We start from the raw sequence: 19811 nt of genomic DNA on the forward strand, positions 1-19811 counted from the left end.
TAAAGGGTCAAAGCCATTTTCAGCTTTCAATGGTAATAGCAAAATCTTGAAATCAGCCCGATCATAAATAAAGTGAGACAGCTGATATGTAATTTCCATGTTCAAGAAAATAATGAATCTACCCTTTTGCTGGACCTACTGTATAACTACCTGAGAATGACCATTTTGAACGACCATGTAGTTACATTTTTTTCATTTATTCATATTTTTATGTACCATCTTATTGTGTGTAATTCTTGCATGTGGTTCCCTGGTAATCACAGTTGAATGGTCACTGAGAAAAGTACCAGGTTTTTTCATGAATAATGATAACAGTCTGTTAAATATGAAAAGGATATATACTGCCTGCTGTGGTGTATATGTGATACACAACAGGCATTCTTTGTCTTTGTGTTTGGATGTGTATATATACCATGTACTATAAATAGAAGAGGTAATCAAACATATATAATGTATAATCATTGACACCAACACATATCCATTGAAGTCTCATATAAATTATGACAAAATATAATTTATTTCTGAGAAAATTAGTAGTGTAAACAATGAGATCATTACTTATACTGTGGGCAAATTTAAGTACAAAAATGATTAAAAAAGGCAATTTTACTGTACATTGCTACACAAATATGGCAAAAACCTTTTATATTCTTAGAATGGCAGCATGAGCAATTATGGAGAAGTACAAGCAGGCAAGTGCAGCCAAGACCCTCTACATAAACACCAAATAAAATACAGGGTGTGTGCAAATAGGGAGGATCAATAGTTCAATAGGTCCACTGAACCAGTCTCCAGGGACTGCAGAAAGGGTGCAGTGGTACCTGAACCAGCAGGGCATCAGGACTGTATTGCATTGCATTGTATTGTGATAATATCAGCAGAAATAACTAAAAAAACTTTAAAACACATGTGTAGAAAAATGATGAGTACTTTGATGAATATTCATTAAAATTACATTTTTTATTGATAATTTAAATTCTTTATGCTGTTTTTGTATGTAGCTTCAATGCATGAGATACCAAGAGAGTATACCAGACGTAAAATAATATATTTTACTGTGAATTTAATTAAAGTATTTGATTATGCACTTTTTTCCTTCCAGTTTTACTTATTTCAGTACATTTTGTATAATTTTGACTACTTTGTTACAGGGTAAAATAGATTTATTTTACATATACAATAGAGAGTTTGCCTTGACCATTTAAATATTTGAAAGAATGTCTTCCAATGCTTTTTTAACTCACGTCAAGTAAGAAACATACTCTTCTTATGTTTTGATGATGCAAAGCAAATGTGATATTTTTATTTAAACGTGTCTCTCAAAACCAGCTGAACCAGTAACTTTAAACATTTTAATTTGTATTGCTTCTGTACATACGTGGCATTTGGACATAGCAGAAAAAGGGCACATCGATATAAGATGAAGGGGACACATTGTAGGGATTTGAAAAGGCCTTGTGATGATGTAAATAGAAGAAGAGGCTTTTAAAAGCAGAACAGACTGCTGCATATGCATCAATGCAGATCAAAGCCTGCTCAGGGGTCATGCATTTACATAGCGATATCACTGATGCTATGGGAACCCAGCAACCCTGTTCTTAGAACACTTGTAAATAATGAGAGTCTTGTGGAAGTCCTTTAGTACTATTAGAACAGAAGTCAATGAAGTTTCTTGGGTTTATGTCTACACATAAAGGGCTTTACATATAAATCTTTTTCCATGAGAATTAGTCCAGAACTGAAATTGGGCACTTTTCCTCCTCCTCGAATGTAAGAAAAATACTTTGCTTCATTGTTTGCAATTTTCACATTTTGGGGGTGTTCATAAGAACCATGTTTTTTTTTTTTTGTTACCATTAGGGATGAAGGCAAGAAGAAAACAATTTCTGCTGTGAAATCTAAAGGTGAGTCTCATAACAAACTTCAATCTTTTTGTTAAATTGCTTATGAAAATCATATCCTAAAGAGTAGTTTAAATTGTATTACATAAATATGCATATACAGTATGTAGTGCATACTAATGAGTTACTTTAGACTGTTTAATTATTCTATAGAATTACTAGAATTCCTTCACCATCTGACATTTAAATAGTAAGAAAACTCAAAATCAAATCTGTAGACTGAAAACAGAATGCGTACATTTGAAGTATGCACATAATCAGTTCCTTCTATGAAATGCACCACCTTCAGGATGGTTAACAGCCTGTAAATCATCACTAACTACTATATTGTATATTTCACAGGAACGTTGATTATAATCAGAATAGCCAGTTTTCTCACTGTTTGTTTTCATGGCTGGTTTTGTTATGGACTTTCTTGTTGCTGGTAATATAATTTATTCAGCTTTCTTATTTTGAAAGGGAAGACAGAAAAACTCATTACACTGACTTTGACACTGATTATAACGTTGCCGACACTCAACTAAATATCACTGTCCCTGGCCCAATTTAAACAACAGCAGGCCAAACAATGGTACTAAAGGCAACTGTAGTTTGAAAGTAGTAACAAAACATAAGTAGTCTCATATGTTTAAACTATTCATCTTGGGTGACAGTTTTTGTGATTCAGTTAGCAAACTGTACATCTAGCTCAGTATTCCTGTTTCCCTCCATTTACCCCTGTGCCACATCCCGTGCCCGTGGCTGTAATATGAGTGCGGGTTTCAGTGCAGACCCCTTCGCTTGTGATTTATTTCACTCCACAAGCCCTGCCTGATAAGAAAACACATATTTTACTAGTAAAGACAACAAAACAGTTGAGACTGAGGAAGCTGAGAAGAAACACAGCCAACACAGTTATTATTTCTATAAAAATCGTACGTCTGTTCTCGATCTCCAGTTATATCGTTTTCATCTGAAATATGCCACTTTAAACTATAGGCCTAAATTAAAGATATTCGGTTTTATCAATCAGGTTAAAAAAACATGTTCTCTGTGTCTTCTGAAGTCGTGGAGCTGCACAGCACTTTATAGGTATCCGTCTGATCTGAAAAAATAGTCAATTCAAGCATTCAGACGTTTTAATCTCCGGAAAGTAACCAAGTAGTGGCTCACAGCAAATCTTACAGTAAACGTTGACTGAGCCGTTATTATTTTAACCAAAATGGCTTGTAAAGCTGCTGCCGCCTTATCCCTGCGCAACGTGTCCCGCCGCCTAGCAACACGCGAAGACGGCCCTCGTCCCTGGACGCTGGTTAAACACAGAAATGATCTTCTGCGAATGGCTAATTGCGATGAGGTGGCCAGGTAGCGTTAGTGGTTGTGTGGGGAACTGGGAACTCCCACGAAAAAAACCCACACAAAATGGCACCACCGTGGTCCAGACGGTGGCATCAGTCGTACTGGTTCCTAATGCCCTCAAAAACATTTCATATTTTACATTTTTTGTCCGTTATCTTTTCGAAATTCTGCTGAATTCTTTCTTCATGCCTGCCAGCACACCATTTAAGAACACTGATCCATTGTATTAAACAGCCTCTTTATATGCTGCTGATTCTTGACCACATTTTAAGGGGAGGCAATTTATAGAACTTGAAGTCTTATGTATACAGTTTGTCATCAGTGTCTCTGAATATGCAGTAAAATCTGATATTATTTGAACGTTGAAATGACAAATAATACATTCACATTGTTGATATCATTTTCTTAAGAAAAACTGTTTCTTCTTTTGAGATCTCTTGAGCACGATCTGTACTGCAGTTCTCCTGTAGGTGAATTTACTTGGCAGTTTTGCCAATCTGGTCTTTGCATTTGTGGGTCATTCTATCTGACTGAATGGTTGGCACACAATCTCTTGAGATTGTCAGTAGAAGTGGGTTATAGTTTAACTCAGATCAGGGACAGGCATAATTTTAAATTGTATGTACTCAGTGGACATAGCATTAAGAGCATGAAAGTATCAAAATATTAATACATTTAGTTAAAAGAATATGAAGACTTTATTTTACCAATATTGGAGATTCACATTAAATTTCCCCAAACGTTGCTGTAATTTATGTATCATTGTGAGAATTATTAATTGAATTTGAATTTCTTGGAAGGGCAACCTTAAAATCTGTATTTTGCATTTCACTTTATTACACTTACTTGTTTCTTTTCTCTTCAGCTTTCTGGGGTGAATCAGATGACAGCAACACCGATATTGAAGCTGCCTTGCGTCCTCAAATTCACAGCACAAACAGTGACGACTTTGATGACTTCTACGACTAACTGTGTGGCTTAGTCAGACAGATTAATGAAAAAGGACTGTTTATTAAAAGTATCATTGTAATGCATTTTGTACGGTATCTTAATTACAATTATGTATTTAAATGAACAGAATATAAAAAAATACACTTGGGTTTTCAGATGCATGTGTCTGATTTTTCTTTTTTTTCATATTTTTCAAAGTTAATATTAAATGTTAAAAAGTAAGGTCTCATACATTGTTAACAGTGCTATATTATGAGCATTTTCCCTTAATAGTCCGTAACAGTTTGCTTGAATTTTAATATTGTAATGTACTTTGGTTCTGGTACACAAAAAGCAAAGGTATTTTTATTTCCCATGTTAAATATTCAATCAGAAAAATGAAAGATCTGGACACCTCATTAGCTTTAAACAAATGGTTCCCACAAGCCAAAACAAGGTCTCAGCATCCAGGTCCCAGCTCTGCCAGCAGGCACCTGTGACAGAGATTGTCTGAGCCGCAGGGTACTGTGCCCAAGGGCTGTGTGTAGCAGTTTTGAAAGTACATTTTTAGTGAAATACCCACTCATTCCTAATCCCTGCTGTTCTGGTATGAGATTTGTAAACCTGACTTCATGAACAGTTGTCTTTTCCTAATTAAAAGGGTACAATCACCATCTATTGCAATTTGTCTTCTTTTAGTGGTATAATCACAAAAAGCTGACATCAGGCATTTTCATATTTAAAAGTGCTCATTTAAATAGCTGCAATTTGGATATAAAAGAAAATTAAGTTTTTAATTGTAGAATTAAGCATGTCTTTATTATTGGAAATATACTGTATATTCAAATGCATGCACTTTGACCCTGATGTTAACCGTGTTTGAAATATTCAATCTAAATGACTTTTTGGATTGGAGATTAATAGATGAAGAGATTAAACTTGTTTTTAAAAAGGGGATTGTTTTTAATTTTAAGTGTTGTGGAGCTGGTACCTAGGCTTTCTTCAGGAAAAGGCTGGATAATATCCTTGGATCAATTAGCTACTAATTGCCGACCAGGCCAAATGGCCTCTTCTCATTAAAAACTACTCTTATGTTCTTATGAGATGACACAATAAAATAACAGCTTTTAATCCAAGGACAGTGAGCCAAACACATTAATATTGTAATTACAATTTAACACACTATTTAGTGAATTGTGTAATACTCCATTTGAAGCTCTAATTATCCGCGTTTACATAAAAGAAACTTTCAATTTATTTTAATGTAATTATTGTGAAAAGGGCAAAACATTGAAGAAAATTCCAACTTTAACTGAGTTTCAAAACGGACAAATACACACTCCGAACACATTATGCCAAAGCCACTCTATGTTGTTACATCTTTATAATATTGTTGGAGAAATTATACTAACCTAATATCTCTGTGCGTGCTGTACCTTTCTGATATAATAATCATCCAGCTTCTTAAAATCACGAGTATTGTTTATGGGTTGTTTTCAGTGAATAACTGTTTACAAACAAGACTTTTGGAAATCAGAAAATGAACCAAATATATGTTTTCGTTAGTCTTAAATACATTACATAGGTGTGAATTGCCAATACTTCTGGATAAAGACATTTTACTTAATTTTCAGAACACTAGAACACCATATAAATCTGAATGTTTCAATGTTCAAATGTTTCAAATTTCATTACGAATGTCTGTTCCTCTACTGTTTAAAAACTCCCATTGAGTTACATCTAAAAAAATGGCCATAAAGGCACTTGGAGTTCAGGTTGAGCCAATAGTCCAGACATTATAGAGCACAGGCCGTATAACGGTGTCTTGGCAGCTCAGTCCTAGTGCACGATATCTAGGTAAACTGGCATCTCTGAAGGGAACCTCCCCTTCCCCTGAATGCCGAACTACTAAAAGTGGAGGGATGGGTTTTCCCCAAAGCAGCACTGTACAATTGGCTGAGCATCTCGGGGTTTGGATGGACTCAGTTTCTCTTGGATATTGGGGCTACAGTGACACAGGTGCTTGCGAGGTACTGCTCCTGTCGTCAGTGCTACAGCCACAGCTGCAGCAGGTCTCCTGCAGGCCTCTGTGCAGCCTGTCAACTGAGTTTGTGACAAGTGGGTCTGTTGGAAAATCTGATCCACAGGTATTCTTCCTCCCCAGGGGGTATAGCTAATCCTGTAGCTATAAAACCTAGATATAAACAATTAGCAGCGACAGGCTGCGTCAGTTTAAAATACAAAACTATGAAGTCTCTTCCCGTTTGGCACGGTTGATCGTTTAGTTGTATTCTTACAGTTTGTACATGCTCAACTGGGGTTTAAAACTGTAACTGAAAGGCCTATTGTCTTCTTTTTTTTCTAAACTAAATAGCCAATAAATTGATTTACCTAAATATTTTCTTAGATATATAGACGATTTTTCTCAAGGCCTTTTACAAAAAGAATTGGCTGAGACTCCAGGTAGCAGTCCCTGATACAGTTTAGATTTTGAATTGCTGATTTATGTATTCTAGACAGTGTTGAACCTGTCCACTGTACATAAGACGTCCTGCTACCATTCCTGTGCTATATTTAATTTTTCTGAATCCACATCATTCTCTGATATGAAAAGCACTGGCATTCAGTATACCAGCACGATTCAGATTCCATTAGTCAGCTTAGGTGACTTTATATGCCTGAACCTTCTAAAGTAGGAGGACTCCACACTCATTACCAATAATGGCTACAGTTTGCCTTGACCTAACATGGAAGGTGAACGTGTCTGAATAATTTTGAGTTTGCTAAAAAGCTCCCTCACATAATATCTGTTAAGGAGCATGTCAACAGATACTTGTGCACAGCCGATAGCACCGTAAGAGTCGAGTTATATTGTACTAATATGTAACAACACAATAAACATTTTTTAAGAGAACTTTTCCTGAAAAAAATCTCCTCATCATGAGTCTCCATTTGTTTGCCTTTATTATTTTGATGTGCTATGAAACCGTGTCAGAAAAACAAGGAATTTGTGCTAGAATTTTTTCTCTTGTTAAATAAATAATGGAAATACATGCCCCACCCATATTAAAGCGTGTGTACTGTAAAAATACAAGAAACATGCAAATTGATTTTATAAGATATTTATATATATTTTTTGTCTTCTTGCACAAGCTGCTTAGAAGTGGTGGGGATCAGAAATTGTCAAGTGGTCTATCATTATAATGTGAAACATACCAACTTGTATTTTCACAGTGTATCTGTGTTTAATGTAGTTTTTTTTTTTCGCTTTTCTGCGTGGATTCTGATCAATTTACTGTACGATTCAGCACCGATCAGAGCCAAACGTTCCAATCGTACTATAATTCCTGTCCTATGGGAGAACGTAAACGTATTTTCCCAGGCAATTGCTACTACATTAATATTTGTGTTTTGAGATGTACCGTATACAGTTTGTCTTAACAGTGTACTCGTGGGATGAAATATATTAAACATCACCCTTAAAAGATCTGCACCACCTCCACTGTTTCTGTTTTCCTCTGCAGCTTTCCTTTCCCAATTTACAGTTTATGATTAAAAATAATAATAATTAATTTAAAAGCAAAATTCCACGATGAAAATGAGGGGAAAACATCTCTACATGTAATCAGAAACATGTAAACAGTATTTTATCTCTGTCAGGCATTTAATACTCATGCTCATGTTTTGTATACAACAATGAAAACCCAAGAGAGTGACCACTTTTTGTTTGCAATGTACAAAGTGAGAAAAACTTAAACCTGTTTTATTTGCTTTTTTGCAAACAATTTAATTGAAACTAAACCACACATGTTTTTTGGATCTTTCTCCAGCTCACACCGGTAACTTTCCCAAGATACTATATGTCAGTCAGTGAAATCGAGTACAGTCAAAACATGGTGAGCAATTGCTTTTAAAAGGCAATTTTATTTTTTGCAACAAATACATCCTCTGCTAAGCAAGCTTTACTCTACAACTTTTTTACACCTTCAAATCGATATGTAAGCCTACATGAGGCAAATAAAAAGCAAAAAAAAAAAGAATTGTATAGTAATTGGTTAATTCAATTTTCGAATTTAATTTAAAACACGAAAGAAATGCAGCAAATTATATAAGTAATTTCTGGTAGTGGAGACAGACTGCATGGGTTATCCTGAAGAGATTTTCAGTGTTTTGCACTATGCAGATCGTTGGGGGGAAAAGCTGTGTGTCCACACTGGAGGAGCTTTATCAGAAATCACAAGTCAAAGGATGTGTTAAAGTCAGAGTCCTAGGGAAAGCGTATATTCTGTAGCTCAGATACCCAAAGGAGCTCTGTTTCCTGACCGTCTGTTGGTGGAGCTAAGGCTGAAAGGAAAACAACTAGATAATCCACTACTGCTGCCTGCTCTGGTAAGAGATATCTAAGTGGAACAACATAGCGAATCTTAAGAAGGCATTTGCACATCCTCCAGTTCAAGTTCATCATGCCTGAACACCTGCTGTCTCTGTCCTACAGTAGCTAAAGCCAAAATGGATCATTTGAAAGACACCAAAAAGCAAATCTCATTTCTTGGTGTTCAGTCATCACAAGCAAGGTTCATGTCTATGTAACGAAGACAGTATGCAAAGCCACTATTCATCATCCTATAGTAGCAGTTCTCTGGTAGACTAGGGGACTGAAAGAATGCCCACCAAAGCTCTCAGTCATGGCTCCATCCAGAGTTATCTGTTACGACTGAGTACAAGATATACACAAAATAAGGGAACGTGTTAGATGTGGAAATGTCACACCGGTTGCAAAACTTCTTGAGGCTCAAGTACGTTAAGCACTTGGATAACTGCAAAGGTATCCAGTGGAGCACAGTCACGAATCCCTTCCATTGAAACAGAACTCCACTTTACAGCCTTATATTCTTGTGAAAATTGTTCTTCTTACTAAACACCAAACAGGCAATACTGGTCCTGGCCAATAATGGAAAGTGTGTCTGCAGGATTTTTAGATTTTTATCAAAGCACCAACACCTGAAGAGCCTGCAGAAGTCATTAAATTGTTTAGCCAATTAAAGCTATAATAAACTCCAGGTCAAGGATCAGAATCAGAACCAGCTGGGCCGTGTGATTCTAAAACCAAGATAACATTGAAATTAGGATAAATTTACAATGTAATCTCAGAAACCGCGTCACTGCTAACAGTAATATTTCAACAATACTACCCAGACCATCTGAGCCCGCTGCTCACTGCTGTTTTGAGGTTGAGAAAACACCAATGTCCACATCCTGATATTGTTAGAAACGTTAGCTCTTGTCTGCTATCAGTTGTTGACCAAACCAATTCCCCATCCAATAAGGACTGATGCTGCAATGTTTGGAGTACTTGTTTTGTGATCTAATTGGGGCTGAGTACACAGAAAATCTAAAGCTCTATGATTTGTGCCATAGGCAGCACAGTGGTACATTGGCTAGCATTGCTGCCTCAGCGCGCTAGGGCCCTGGGTTCAATTATGGACCTGGCTTGCTATCGGTGTGGAGTTTGTGTGTTCTCCACATGTTTGCATGGGTTTCCTCCAGGTCCTCCGTTTTCTCCCAGTCCAAAGACACACTGGTACGTTAACTGGCTTCTGGAAAACAATGAGCCCAGCTGTGAGTGTCCGTATGTGGTCGTTAATGGACTGGCGCCCTTTCCAGGACTTAACATGCTTGCCTGGATAGGCTCCGGGCTCCACTGTGACCCTAGACTGGAAGATGCAGTTAGGAAATGGAGAGATACAGTGCCTTGCGAAAGTATTCGGCCCCCTTGAACTTTTCAACCTTTTGCCACATTTCAGGCTTCAAACATAAAGATATAAATTTTTTATTTTATGTGAAGAATCACCAACAAGTGGGACACAATTGTGAAGTGGAACGAAATCTATTGGATTTTTGAAACTTTTTTAACTAATAAAAAAATGAAAAGTGGGGCGTGCAAAATTATTCGGCCCCCTTGCGTTAATACTTTGTAGAGCCACCTTTTGCTGCGATTACAGCTGCAAGTCGCTTGGGGTATGTCTCTATCAGTTTTGCACATCGAGAGACTGAAATTCTTGCCCATTCTTCCTTGCAAAACAGCTCGAGCTCAGTGAGGTTGGATGGAGAGCGTTTGTGAACAGCAGTTTTCAGCTCTTTCCACAGATTCTCGATTGGATTCAGGTCTGGACTTTGACTTGGCCATTCAAACACCTGGATACGTTTATTTGTGAACCATTCCTTTGTAGATTTTGCTGTATGTTTGGGATCATTGTCTTGTTGGAAGATAAATCTCCGTCCCAGTTTCAGGTCTTTTGCAGACTCCAACAAGTTTCATCCAGAATGGTCCTGTATTTGGCTGCATCCATCTTCCCCTCAATTTTAACCATCTTCCCTGTCCCTGCTGAAGAAAAGCAGGCCCAAACCATGATGCTGCCACCACCATGTTTGACAGTGGGGATGGTGTGTTGAGGGTGATGAGCTGTGTTGCTTTTACGCCAAACATATCGTTTTGCATTGTGGCCAAAAAGTTCGATTTTGGTTTCATCTGACCAGAGCACCTTCTTCCACATGTTTGGGGTGTCTCCCAGGTGGCTTGTGGCAAACTTTAGACGAGACTTTTTATGGATATCTTTGAGAAATGGCTTTCTTCTTGCCACTCTTCCATAAAGGCCAGATTTGTGCAGTGTAAGACTGATTGTTGTCCTATGGACAGACTCTCCCACCTCAGCTGTAGTTCTCTGCAGTTCATCCAGAGTGATCATGGGCCTCTTGGCTGCATCTCTGATCAGTCTTCTCCTTGTCTGAGCTGAAAGTTTAGAGGGACGGCCAGGTCTTGGTAGATTTGCAGTGGTCTGATACTCCTTCCATTTCAAGATGATCGCTTGCACAGTGCTCCTTGGGATGTTTGAAGCTTGGGAAATCTTTTTGTATCCAAATCCGGCTTTAAACTTCTCCACAACAGTATTACGGACCTGCCTGGTGTGTTCCTTGGTCTTCATGATGCTCTCTGCGCTTTCAACAGAACCTTGAGACTATCACAGAGCAGGTGCATTTATACAGAGACTTGATTACACACAGGTGGATTCTATTTATCACCATCAGTCATTTAGGACAACATTGGATCATTCAGAGATCCTCGCTGAACTTCTGGAGTGAGTTTGCTGCACTGAAAGTAAAGGGGCCGAATAATTTTGCACGCCCCACTTTTCATTTTTTTATTAGTTAAAAAAGTTTCAAAAATCCAATAGATTTCGTTCCACTTCACAATTGTGTCCCACTTGTTGGTGATTCTTCACATAAAATAAAAAATGTATATCTTTATGTTTGAAGCCTGAAATGTGGCAAAAGGTTGAAAAGTTCAAGGGGGCCGAATACTTTCGCAAGGCACTGTAGGTACTTATCTGCGAGAGACAGTTGATCTTTGAAAAGTGAGAAAATTCATTTTCTGTTGTTCACTGGTGAGCAAGGTGATAAGAGAAAAAAATCAAGGAAAATAAAAAGGGGAAAACCAGCACTGAGAAAGGACCCACTGGCTCTCAAAGCAGGAATGTTCATCTTGGTATCCATGTAATCTTTCTGAGGTACATTTAGTCTGTGAACTGGTGAACTGTGGGCTGGAGAAGCCAGTGGCACAGCTGTTAATGTCATTTCACCATCACCTCCAGGTTCACTATTAAGGACATTAGGAAGGTTCTAACAGAAAAATCCAGGACAGTCCCATATTTTTTTTAGAATGTTTGCTCTAGTGCCAAATAAAATTAAAACAATGTTAAAGTGATTAAAAAAATGAATTCTGGATAAAGAAAACGTAATACACTTTTTCTACACTTTAAATGCACTATAGGGGTTGGTCACTTATTGTTTGTCAACATTACAAATGAAAGACAGATTCTGAGATACCAGGATTGTTGTTAGAGATTGTGACATTATTGAATTTAGCGGAGATTTTACTTTCTGACCATTTTATTTAATCCATATCATTTATATTTATATATTTGATCCATACATACCTTATTACCGTCTAAACAAAGTCGTAGATACATTCAGTGTCTGTGCACGAATTAAGTGTATAATGATGTATAAGGTAATTCCCAAAAATATTTTTTTGTACACCGATGAAGAGATAGAGGTTAATTTACTCAACTGTGGAGGTACTGCGCACCCCAATTGAAAACCTACTAAACCCAGACAACTGAAACAATGTAATTTAAAACCCTTACATTTGCATTAAATAAAGTGGTTTTTTTTTTGTATATTAAGTATCTACTACCCCGTATTGGACTGCAGTAGCATTGACACTTTTAATCTGTAAAACCGCACAATCTGAAAATCTGCACAAAATACATGTATTGCTCTCCTGCTTTAAGATTATCTTCCCCACAGTTTACATAGAACACAGATCCAGAATTTAGAATAATCTAAAATTTAGAGAAAACGCCTATTAAAACATGTTTTTATGTTACATATCAGGGGGGGTAGGTTGTGATATGTAACATGTTACATATGTACAGCGTTACATGTTACATGTACAGCGATATAACATGTTACAGATCACGGGCTGCCTGAATCTATGATAAATATCTTATTAGTGAAACGTTTAATTTTATTTTCATTCGTGTACCGTTTCTGCTCGATACGCTACACACAGCCTAAAAAAATCCAACATACTAATTTTTGTTACCAGAGTTCACTGTTCTAAATTCGTGGAAATACCCGACGTCACGAACCCAGCCAGTCCTGACTCGCGCTGCTGTTCAAACCTCTCCCCGTGGTAGCGCGAGCGCTCCCGCAGAGGCTCGGGCGTCACTACCCACAATGCTCTTCAGTGAGGTTCACAAACAAGCCGGAGGTGCGTCATGTGGTTCCGGTGGCTCTTGGTCACGTTGTGGATGCAAATTTGTCTCTGGTTTGTTTTCGTCTTTTAAGTGCGAACGCATTTTTTAATAAAAGGAAACCTCGTTGGGAGCCAGTTGTCTTGAATATTTTTTATCGGAGATGGGAGTCCCAGCATTTTTTCGCTGGCTGAGTCGGAAGTATGCCTCAATTATTGTTCACGCCGTGGAGGAGAAGGTAAGTGTGTTGGTATCGCTATTAGGCTTGTTAGTATTAAAGTTATCAAGGCCTGAAGCATCACCACAAAGGGCCTAACATTTAAAATTTCATTTCTTTCGCCTCGTTATTGCAGCGAATTCGGGTTCTTCCAACATCCCTGTTATGCGCAGGGGCGTATTCGTCACATTATTTTATGAAGTTTGCACTCGTTCATAATAATGTTAATAACTTAAACGTGAGTCATAAATGTTACTATTTAAAAGTTTTTGCAGAATTTACGCAGGGTTGGAGTTTACATTCCAAATGCTTTATTCAACATGCTAAAATTTACGAAAGGGTATAGCTTTGACTCTTGTCGGAACTGGCGCCCTGACTGTCTAATAGGGTTTGGGACGAATTCTGTATCCTCATGGTTTCTGTTATCCCCAGAGCGATTTCTTATCATTGTGGAGCTCCACTGTGCCCCTCGGTATGAGCCAAAATTAAAAGCAGGTTAGGGCTGCTAACCTGCTTTTAGCGATAATAAACGATCAAGGATTCTTTTTTTAAAAAAAGCTTTCATTTGTTCATACTTGTTAAGAGGTGATATGCCATGACGTCCGAAGAAATGACTCACGAGTAGAAATGTTTAGGTTTCTTGGCACAACAGTCTCTCCACATTGACATGGGAGAGTAAGGCACACCAGGCAGTGAAGAAAGCCAATCAGAGACTGTTTTATCAGGCAGCTCTGAAAGTGAAGTGTGTCTCGGGAAGCCGTGGTTCATTATTGCAGGCTAACCGCCGAGAGCGTTTTTACCTGTTCTGTTACGGGCTGGTCTGGGAAAATAGCTGCAGAGAGCGGCCCCCTCAGCTTCTGAAATCCTGGCTTTGACCTGACATCGGTTGCTTCCATATACGCAACACGTTGGAATGGGGGGAAACTCTGAAGGTAATCAGTGACCCCTCCCACCTAGCTTCTCCCTTCAGCTGCTTCCCTTGTTGTAGATTTGATTTAGATAAGAAAACTTTATTGGCCATATACAATTTATTGTATTAGGAATCTTGTCTTTTCGCAGACCCCAGCTTGCTCTCCATGAGACACACAGACAGGGAGAGAAGCTGAGGGTCAGAGCGCAGGGTCAGCCATTTATACAGCTCCCCTGGAGGAGTTGGGGTTAAGGGCCTTGCTCAGGGGCCCAACGGAGTAGGATTCCTCTGCAGGCCGCAGGATACAAACCGGCAACCTTCCAGCCACAGGCGCAGATCCTGAGCCACAGAGCCAGAACCATTTCCCCCAAGTTCGAGTAGGGAGCTGCATCAGCATGCATTGGCTGCAAAGGCGCAGGTAAAGGTTTATTCCCTGCTGAAAGGAAAAGAGCCAGAACAAGGCTCCACAGCCGAAACGTTGCACCTCTTTTTTTTCCTTTCAGCAGGAAAAAAACCTTCACCTACTCTTTTGAAATCTAGAATTGAGTAGTTCCACAAGAGCACCAATCCTGAAGCTACAACTGTTATAAAAGTGCTGGAGATTTTGCAGAAGTAGATATTCCAGACTAGTACTTTGCACTATAATGAATGTATTTCTATCTGTACAGCATTGTATTGTATTTTGTATATGACATGTGCATGTTATTTACGCCTTTTCTTTCTCTGATTTCTATCTCCGTCATCTTGGAAGGCACCAAAAAAAAATCATAACAACCAGAGAGTTTGTTTTGGCACCAAAGTTGACTTTGACTTGAACTGGAAACATAGAATAAAGCGGTTTTTACTTTCTAATCTGCAGCAAAGATATTGAATTGATCTCACTTGTTATAACTGGTTTTCCAGTCAGCGGGAGCTTCCTCGGCCAGACTGGTCTGTTCGGGCAGTAGGGTTGGATAAACAACGCATACAGCTCCCACAGGAAAAACATTTCAATTGTGCGGGCTGTCTCAGAAAATGTGAAGTTGCCCTCATTAATATGCGGAAGGCCGGAGTAAAGTTTTTAAGATCTAAAATTGAGGTGCTTCATATCGGAACTAAATGTCGTGTCATTTATTTTTCTTATTGTTAGTGATAGCACACCAGAACCATGTCTGTGGCCAGAGTAGTGTATGAGGTGTGAATTCGGTTTGTGCAAAATGTGAAACTTCTAAATCACAGTTTTTGCAAATCTGCAGCAATCGCTGTTATTCCACATTCAAAATGGTGGTGCATTGCAGTGAAACTTAAGGCTCTTGATTTTTATGGTTGTCTGGTTGATTTTGTTTTCCCGGAAAATAAAGTTTGTTCTTTCAGAAAGCTCCAGTTGTCCTAAGTATTGCTCTGATCTTTATTTAGGCAAAAGAATGCAATGGAGTTCGCATACCAGTTGATACCAGCAAACCTAATCCAAATGAAGTTGAGTTTGATAATTTGTACCTGGATATGAATGGAATTATTCACCCATGCACGCATCCAGAAGACAAGTAAGTAGTTTTCTTATTGTTTTTTCTTGTTTTTGTGTTCTCACTCCTGTATTTATTTAACCACAATTCGTTCCATTACATTTTCAGACCTGCCCCAAAGAACGAAGATGAAATGATGGTGGCAATTTTTGAATACATTGACCGGCTGTTTAACATTGTTCGTCCTAGAAGAGTCCTGTACATGGCTATTGATGGAGTTGTAAGTGTTTAAAGTTTAAAGTGGAAATGTTCTTCCTTTTGTTAAACAAAATTTTCATGAACTAGAAATGTAAATTTGCAGATTTTAAAGTATTGTTATTATGTTGTTTACATGATTTATCGTTAAGGATATTTTGTTAGCAGTAATTGGTGCATGTTGATGGTGTGGTGGAAGGTGTCATACAGTCTGGAAAACATGCTTTTTGTCAGACACCACTAATTGAATTTAGATTTTAGCCAAACCTGAGAGAGAATATTTCTAGATGAAACTTTGCATCATGAACTACAAGATTAAGTCTGAAAAGAACTTCATGATGCAACCAATTCTGGGTTTCTTGCAGTTGTTTACAGGCTACAAATTGGAGCCACCTGGGTAAATGAATATATGAATGCCGACCAAATGTACACAAGAACCCATATTGAAATAATGTTCTGTAGTGATACACTGCAAGAACATGTACCATCCAGCAGCCATGTTGGTAATAACCGCGTAGCTCTCAAGCCTCACACATTGGAAGATAATCTCCCTGTCTCATGCTTTGGACTGAAAATCTCATATTTGCTCAAAGTCCAGGTTGATTAAAAAATACTAATGTAACATTTACAATTTTGTGTACAGAGCTGTGATTCTTGTGTGTTTTTTGTATGTAAATTAAGTCAATAGTATGCAGTTGCAATTTGTGACTGAACATCTTGCATAATAGGGTTTGGGACCCTTGAGACCTATGTTTGGAAGACGTAGGGGAAAAAAAATAAGGTTACCCCATGCAGACAAATATTGTGTCCCTTTGTTGTTTGCCAAATAATTTTCAATGTGAAAAAATATTTCTTGTCTCAGTGAGTGCAAGATAATAAGCAAAGCCTCAGTAGTGAAAATAATACCACGATGGCTTGATGCATACAGAAAGTAGCAAATAGAAACGTGTTTCAAGCACACGAGTAGCATCATGGTAAGCCGACATCTTTGATGAATGCTGTATAATCAAACCAGTTACAATAATAGGGTAGCTAGTTTGTTCACAAACGAGTAGAGTAATCCAGCTAGTTAGGGAGCTAAAGGGCAGGGCTGGGGGGTGACAGTACCACTGCTCCCTTTGAAAGGCTGTAAGTCAACTGGCTTTTGGTTTTGTGAAAATATTTGAAATGCTGTCTAACCCATTTTGTTTAGGCTCCTCGTGCCAAAATGAACCAGCAACGATCCAGGAGGTTTCGAGCCTCAAAAGAAGGAGCTGAGCTGACGGAGGAAAAGAAGCGCATAAGAGAAGAGATTTTTCAAAGAGGTAAGTGGTTTCCAGCAGTTTTGAAAACGTTGCAATCGGTCATACACAGGTCTAGCATTTCCGGGAAATGTCTACCAGATTTTAACAAGCGTTTGCTCCTGGTAAAGGAAAACAAAACTTTAATGACAAGGAGAAGAAAACATGGGAGGAATGAGTTTCATCATCATGTGTTCTGGTGATTTAAAGGTCTGTGCTTGTGATGGTTGAATCTTCAAATGATTTAAAACATAGAAAAGGTCATGAACCCGGAGTGGCCTGAGGTTTTTGTGTACTTTTGAGACATTTTGCTGGATCCAGATGTAAAATGGCTAGTCATCTGTACAAGTCATTGGATAATGTAATATTTCCACACATTTATCTACTAATTTGATTGTACAAAATATAATTACTTCAGAAAGTGTCCATTTACAGGCTGCTAATGCTCATAATTTGTTGATGTTGGATTACAGAGCTGTGTGCCAGATACTTTCTCTGCATGTTTCCAAGACTGTAGGAGAACAAGCACATTAAAAATGTATTTCCTTTTTTGTGTTTGTGTGGCACATTCTGTGGCCTTTTTTTTTTAAGACACAAAGAAACTTTGTGATTTTAATGTGCCATGACAAATTAATGGGAAAATCATTAGAAATACAGACCCTTTCTATTGTGTTTTTATTTTAATAATGGCACAGTCTGTATTACCAATTGATTTGCAATGGTGACTTGACCATATTAATAATAATAATTGCTTACACTTATATAGCGCTTTTTCTGGACACTCCACTCAAAGCGCTTTACAGGTAATGGGGACTCCCCTCCACCACCATCACCAGTGTGCAGCCCCACCTGGATGATGTGCCGGCAGCCATAGTGCAACAGAACACTCCCCACACATCATCTATTAGTGGGGAGGAGAACAGAGTAATGAGGCCAATTAATAGATGGGGATTATTAGGAGGCCATGATTGGTAAAGGCTGATGGGAACTTTGGCCAGGATGCCGGGGTTACACCCCTACTCTTTTCGAGAAACGCCCTGGGATTTTTAATGACCACAGAGAGTCAGGACCTCGGTTTTACGTCTCATCCGAAGGATGGCGCCTGTTTTTACAGTATAGTGTCCCCGTCACTACACTGGGGCATTAGGACCCACCTGGACCGCAGGGTGACCCCTGCCGGCCCCACTAACACCTCTTCCAGCAGCAACCTTAGTTTTTCCCAGGAGTCTCACATCCAGGTACTGACCAGGCTCACACCTGCTGAGCTTCAGTGGGTTGCCAGTTGTAAGTTGCAGAGTGAAATTGCTGCTGGCCATATTAGTACTTCTGTTTAAGATGAGTGTGTATATAGGACTCCATCAACTGTATTATTGCTTTTAGGTGGATACCTGCCCCCAGAAGAAATTAAAGAGAGGTTTGACAGCAATTGCATTACTCCAGTAAGTAAATATATTTTTATGTTTTGTTCATACTAAACTTCTGAATACGTTGTATCACGTCACTTGCCAGTGCTTCCTAACATTTTTCAATGCATTACCTTTTTTTAAGCACCTTAATTTAATGTTACATTTAGCTTAATACACTGTACACAATTTTATTTATATCAAGATATAAGAAGTATAATCTTAAATCTATTATATTTTAAATGTTTGTTTCTCAATGAACCAAGTTTTTTTTTTCTGAATCATAGTAGCAAACATTCAGTTCAGCTTAATTGATGTACTGGAGCCAAAATGAGTTCCAGGTTTGTGGTCTTTTTCGTGAAGAGGCGCTGCTGCTATACTCGCATAGTGTTAATCCTGGGCAGACTACAGTATTACAGTGTGGGATATGGGCTTTGGGAATAAGATACCAATCCATGCTGTTAAAAATTATACAATGGCTTCTTTCAGGAAATTGCAGAATAAAATCCTCTGATCAGTTAGCTGCAAGCAGCTAATTGGAATAGATGGGGCCCCTCTCGTTTGTTATTCATTTTTTTGTGCCTTTTAAGTAACAGCTGCCTACAAACACTGTGGAATAACAGGTTGAAGAAGATAACCTGAAGATACCATTCAGCCTTAACAGTGTAACAAGTAGCGTAGATGTGAGTAGCAGAAGAGGAAGCTAAAATGATACCTACCACGTTTGGATTTCATTGGCCAGACTGTTTTTAAAGGAAAGCAGTTAGCAATATTAGGTGCACTTACCAAGGTGTTGACTTGTTTAGGGTGTAAAATGTCTAACTGCTCATATGTGAGGTCAGGTCTGCAGCAGGTTTTAGTGTGAAGAAACCTAGCATGTTACAAGTCATTTGGTATAGCATTTCTTAAGCTGTCAGTGGCTTCAATGAAATGTTCAGCACAGCAGGCCCCCTTTACGGCCAAACCAGGAGCCTCGCTGTAACGTCTGTTATTTGTATTGTCACTAGAATGATACCTGTTAATTTTTTCCGGGGAAAAAAAATAGACCAAACTATTTGTGCCCAGGAACAGTTAGTAGTATGGGATAAGTATCAACAAGAGAACAAAGCTATGGTCAGGGGGCCATCTTGCATCATGTAAAAACCTCTTTTACCATATTTTAGTTACATTATCTCTAGAATGATGACATGTAAGTAATTGCCCAAATGTTTTTAAGGAGCAGCAGCTAGGTCCAAGTAGGTGTTGACGCGCTATGCAGCCTGTTAGGTGCACATCTGAAACATGTCTGGGATGAAACCTGCAGCAGGTCTTAATACAAT

General features: G+C 38.4%; 2 protein-coding genes across 5 annotated transcripts in view; both read left to right on the forward strand.

The window, feature by feature from the left end:
- Window positions 1–4843, forward strand: part of kiz (kizuna centrosomal protein) — a 50363-nt gene extending 45520 nt beyond the window's left edge. For all 4 annotated transcript variants that reach the window (XM_015354817.2, XM_015354808.2, XM_015354843.2 and 1 more), the window contains 2 exons: window positions 1861–1904; window positions 4105–4843. In XM_015354817.2, the coding sequence (XP_015210303.2) occupies window positions 1861–1904; window positions 4105–4208 (148 nt within the window). In that variant the 3' untranslated portion in view covers window positions 4209–4843. The remainder of the gene's footprint in view (window positions 1–1860; window positions 1905–4104) is intronic.
- An 8153-nt stretch (window positions 4844–12996) lies between these two features.
- Window positions 12997–19811, forward strand: part of xrn2 (5'-3' exoribonuclease 2) — a 52014-nt gene continuing 45199 nt past the window's right edge. Inside the window, exons 1-5 of the mRNA XM_015353553.2 lie at window positions 12997–13223; window positions 15508–15635; window positions 15723–15834; window positions 17002–17113; window positions 18470–18528. Coding sequence (XP_015209039.2) covers window positions 13149–13223; window positions 15508–15635; window positions 15723–15834; window positions 17002–17113; window positions 18470–18528 — 486 coding nt within the window. The 5' untranslated portion in view covers window positions 12997–13148. The remainder of the gene's footprint in view (window positions 13224–15507; window positions 15636–15722; window positions 15835–17001; window positions 17114–18469; window positions 18529–19811) is intronic.

The sequence above is a fragment of the Lepisosteus oculatus genome, chromosome 2 (genome assembly GCF_040954835.1).
Source record: "Lepisosteus oculatus isolate fLepOcu1 chromosome 2, fLepOcu1.hap2, whole genome shotgun sequence".
In the NCBI taxonomy this organism is placed as follows: domain Eukaryota; kingdom Metazoa; phylum Chordata; class Actinopteri; order Semionotiformes; family Lepisosteidae; genus Lepisosteus; species Lepisosteus oculatus.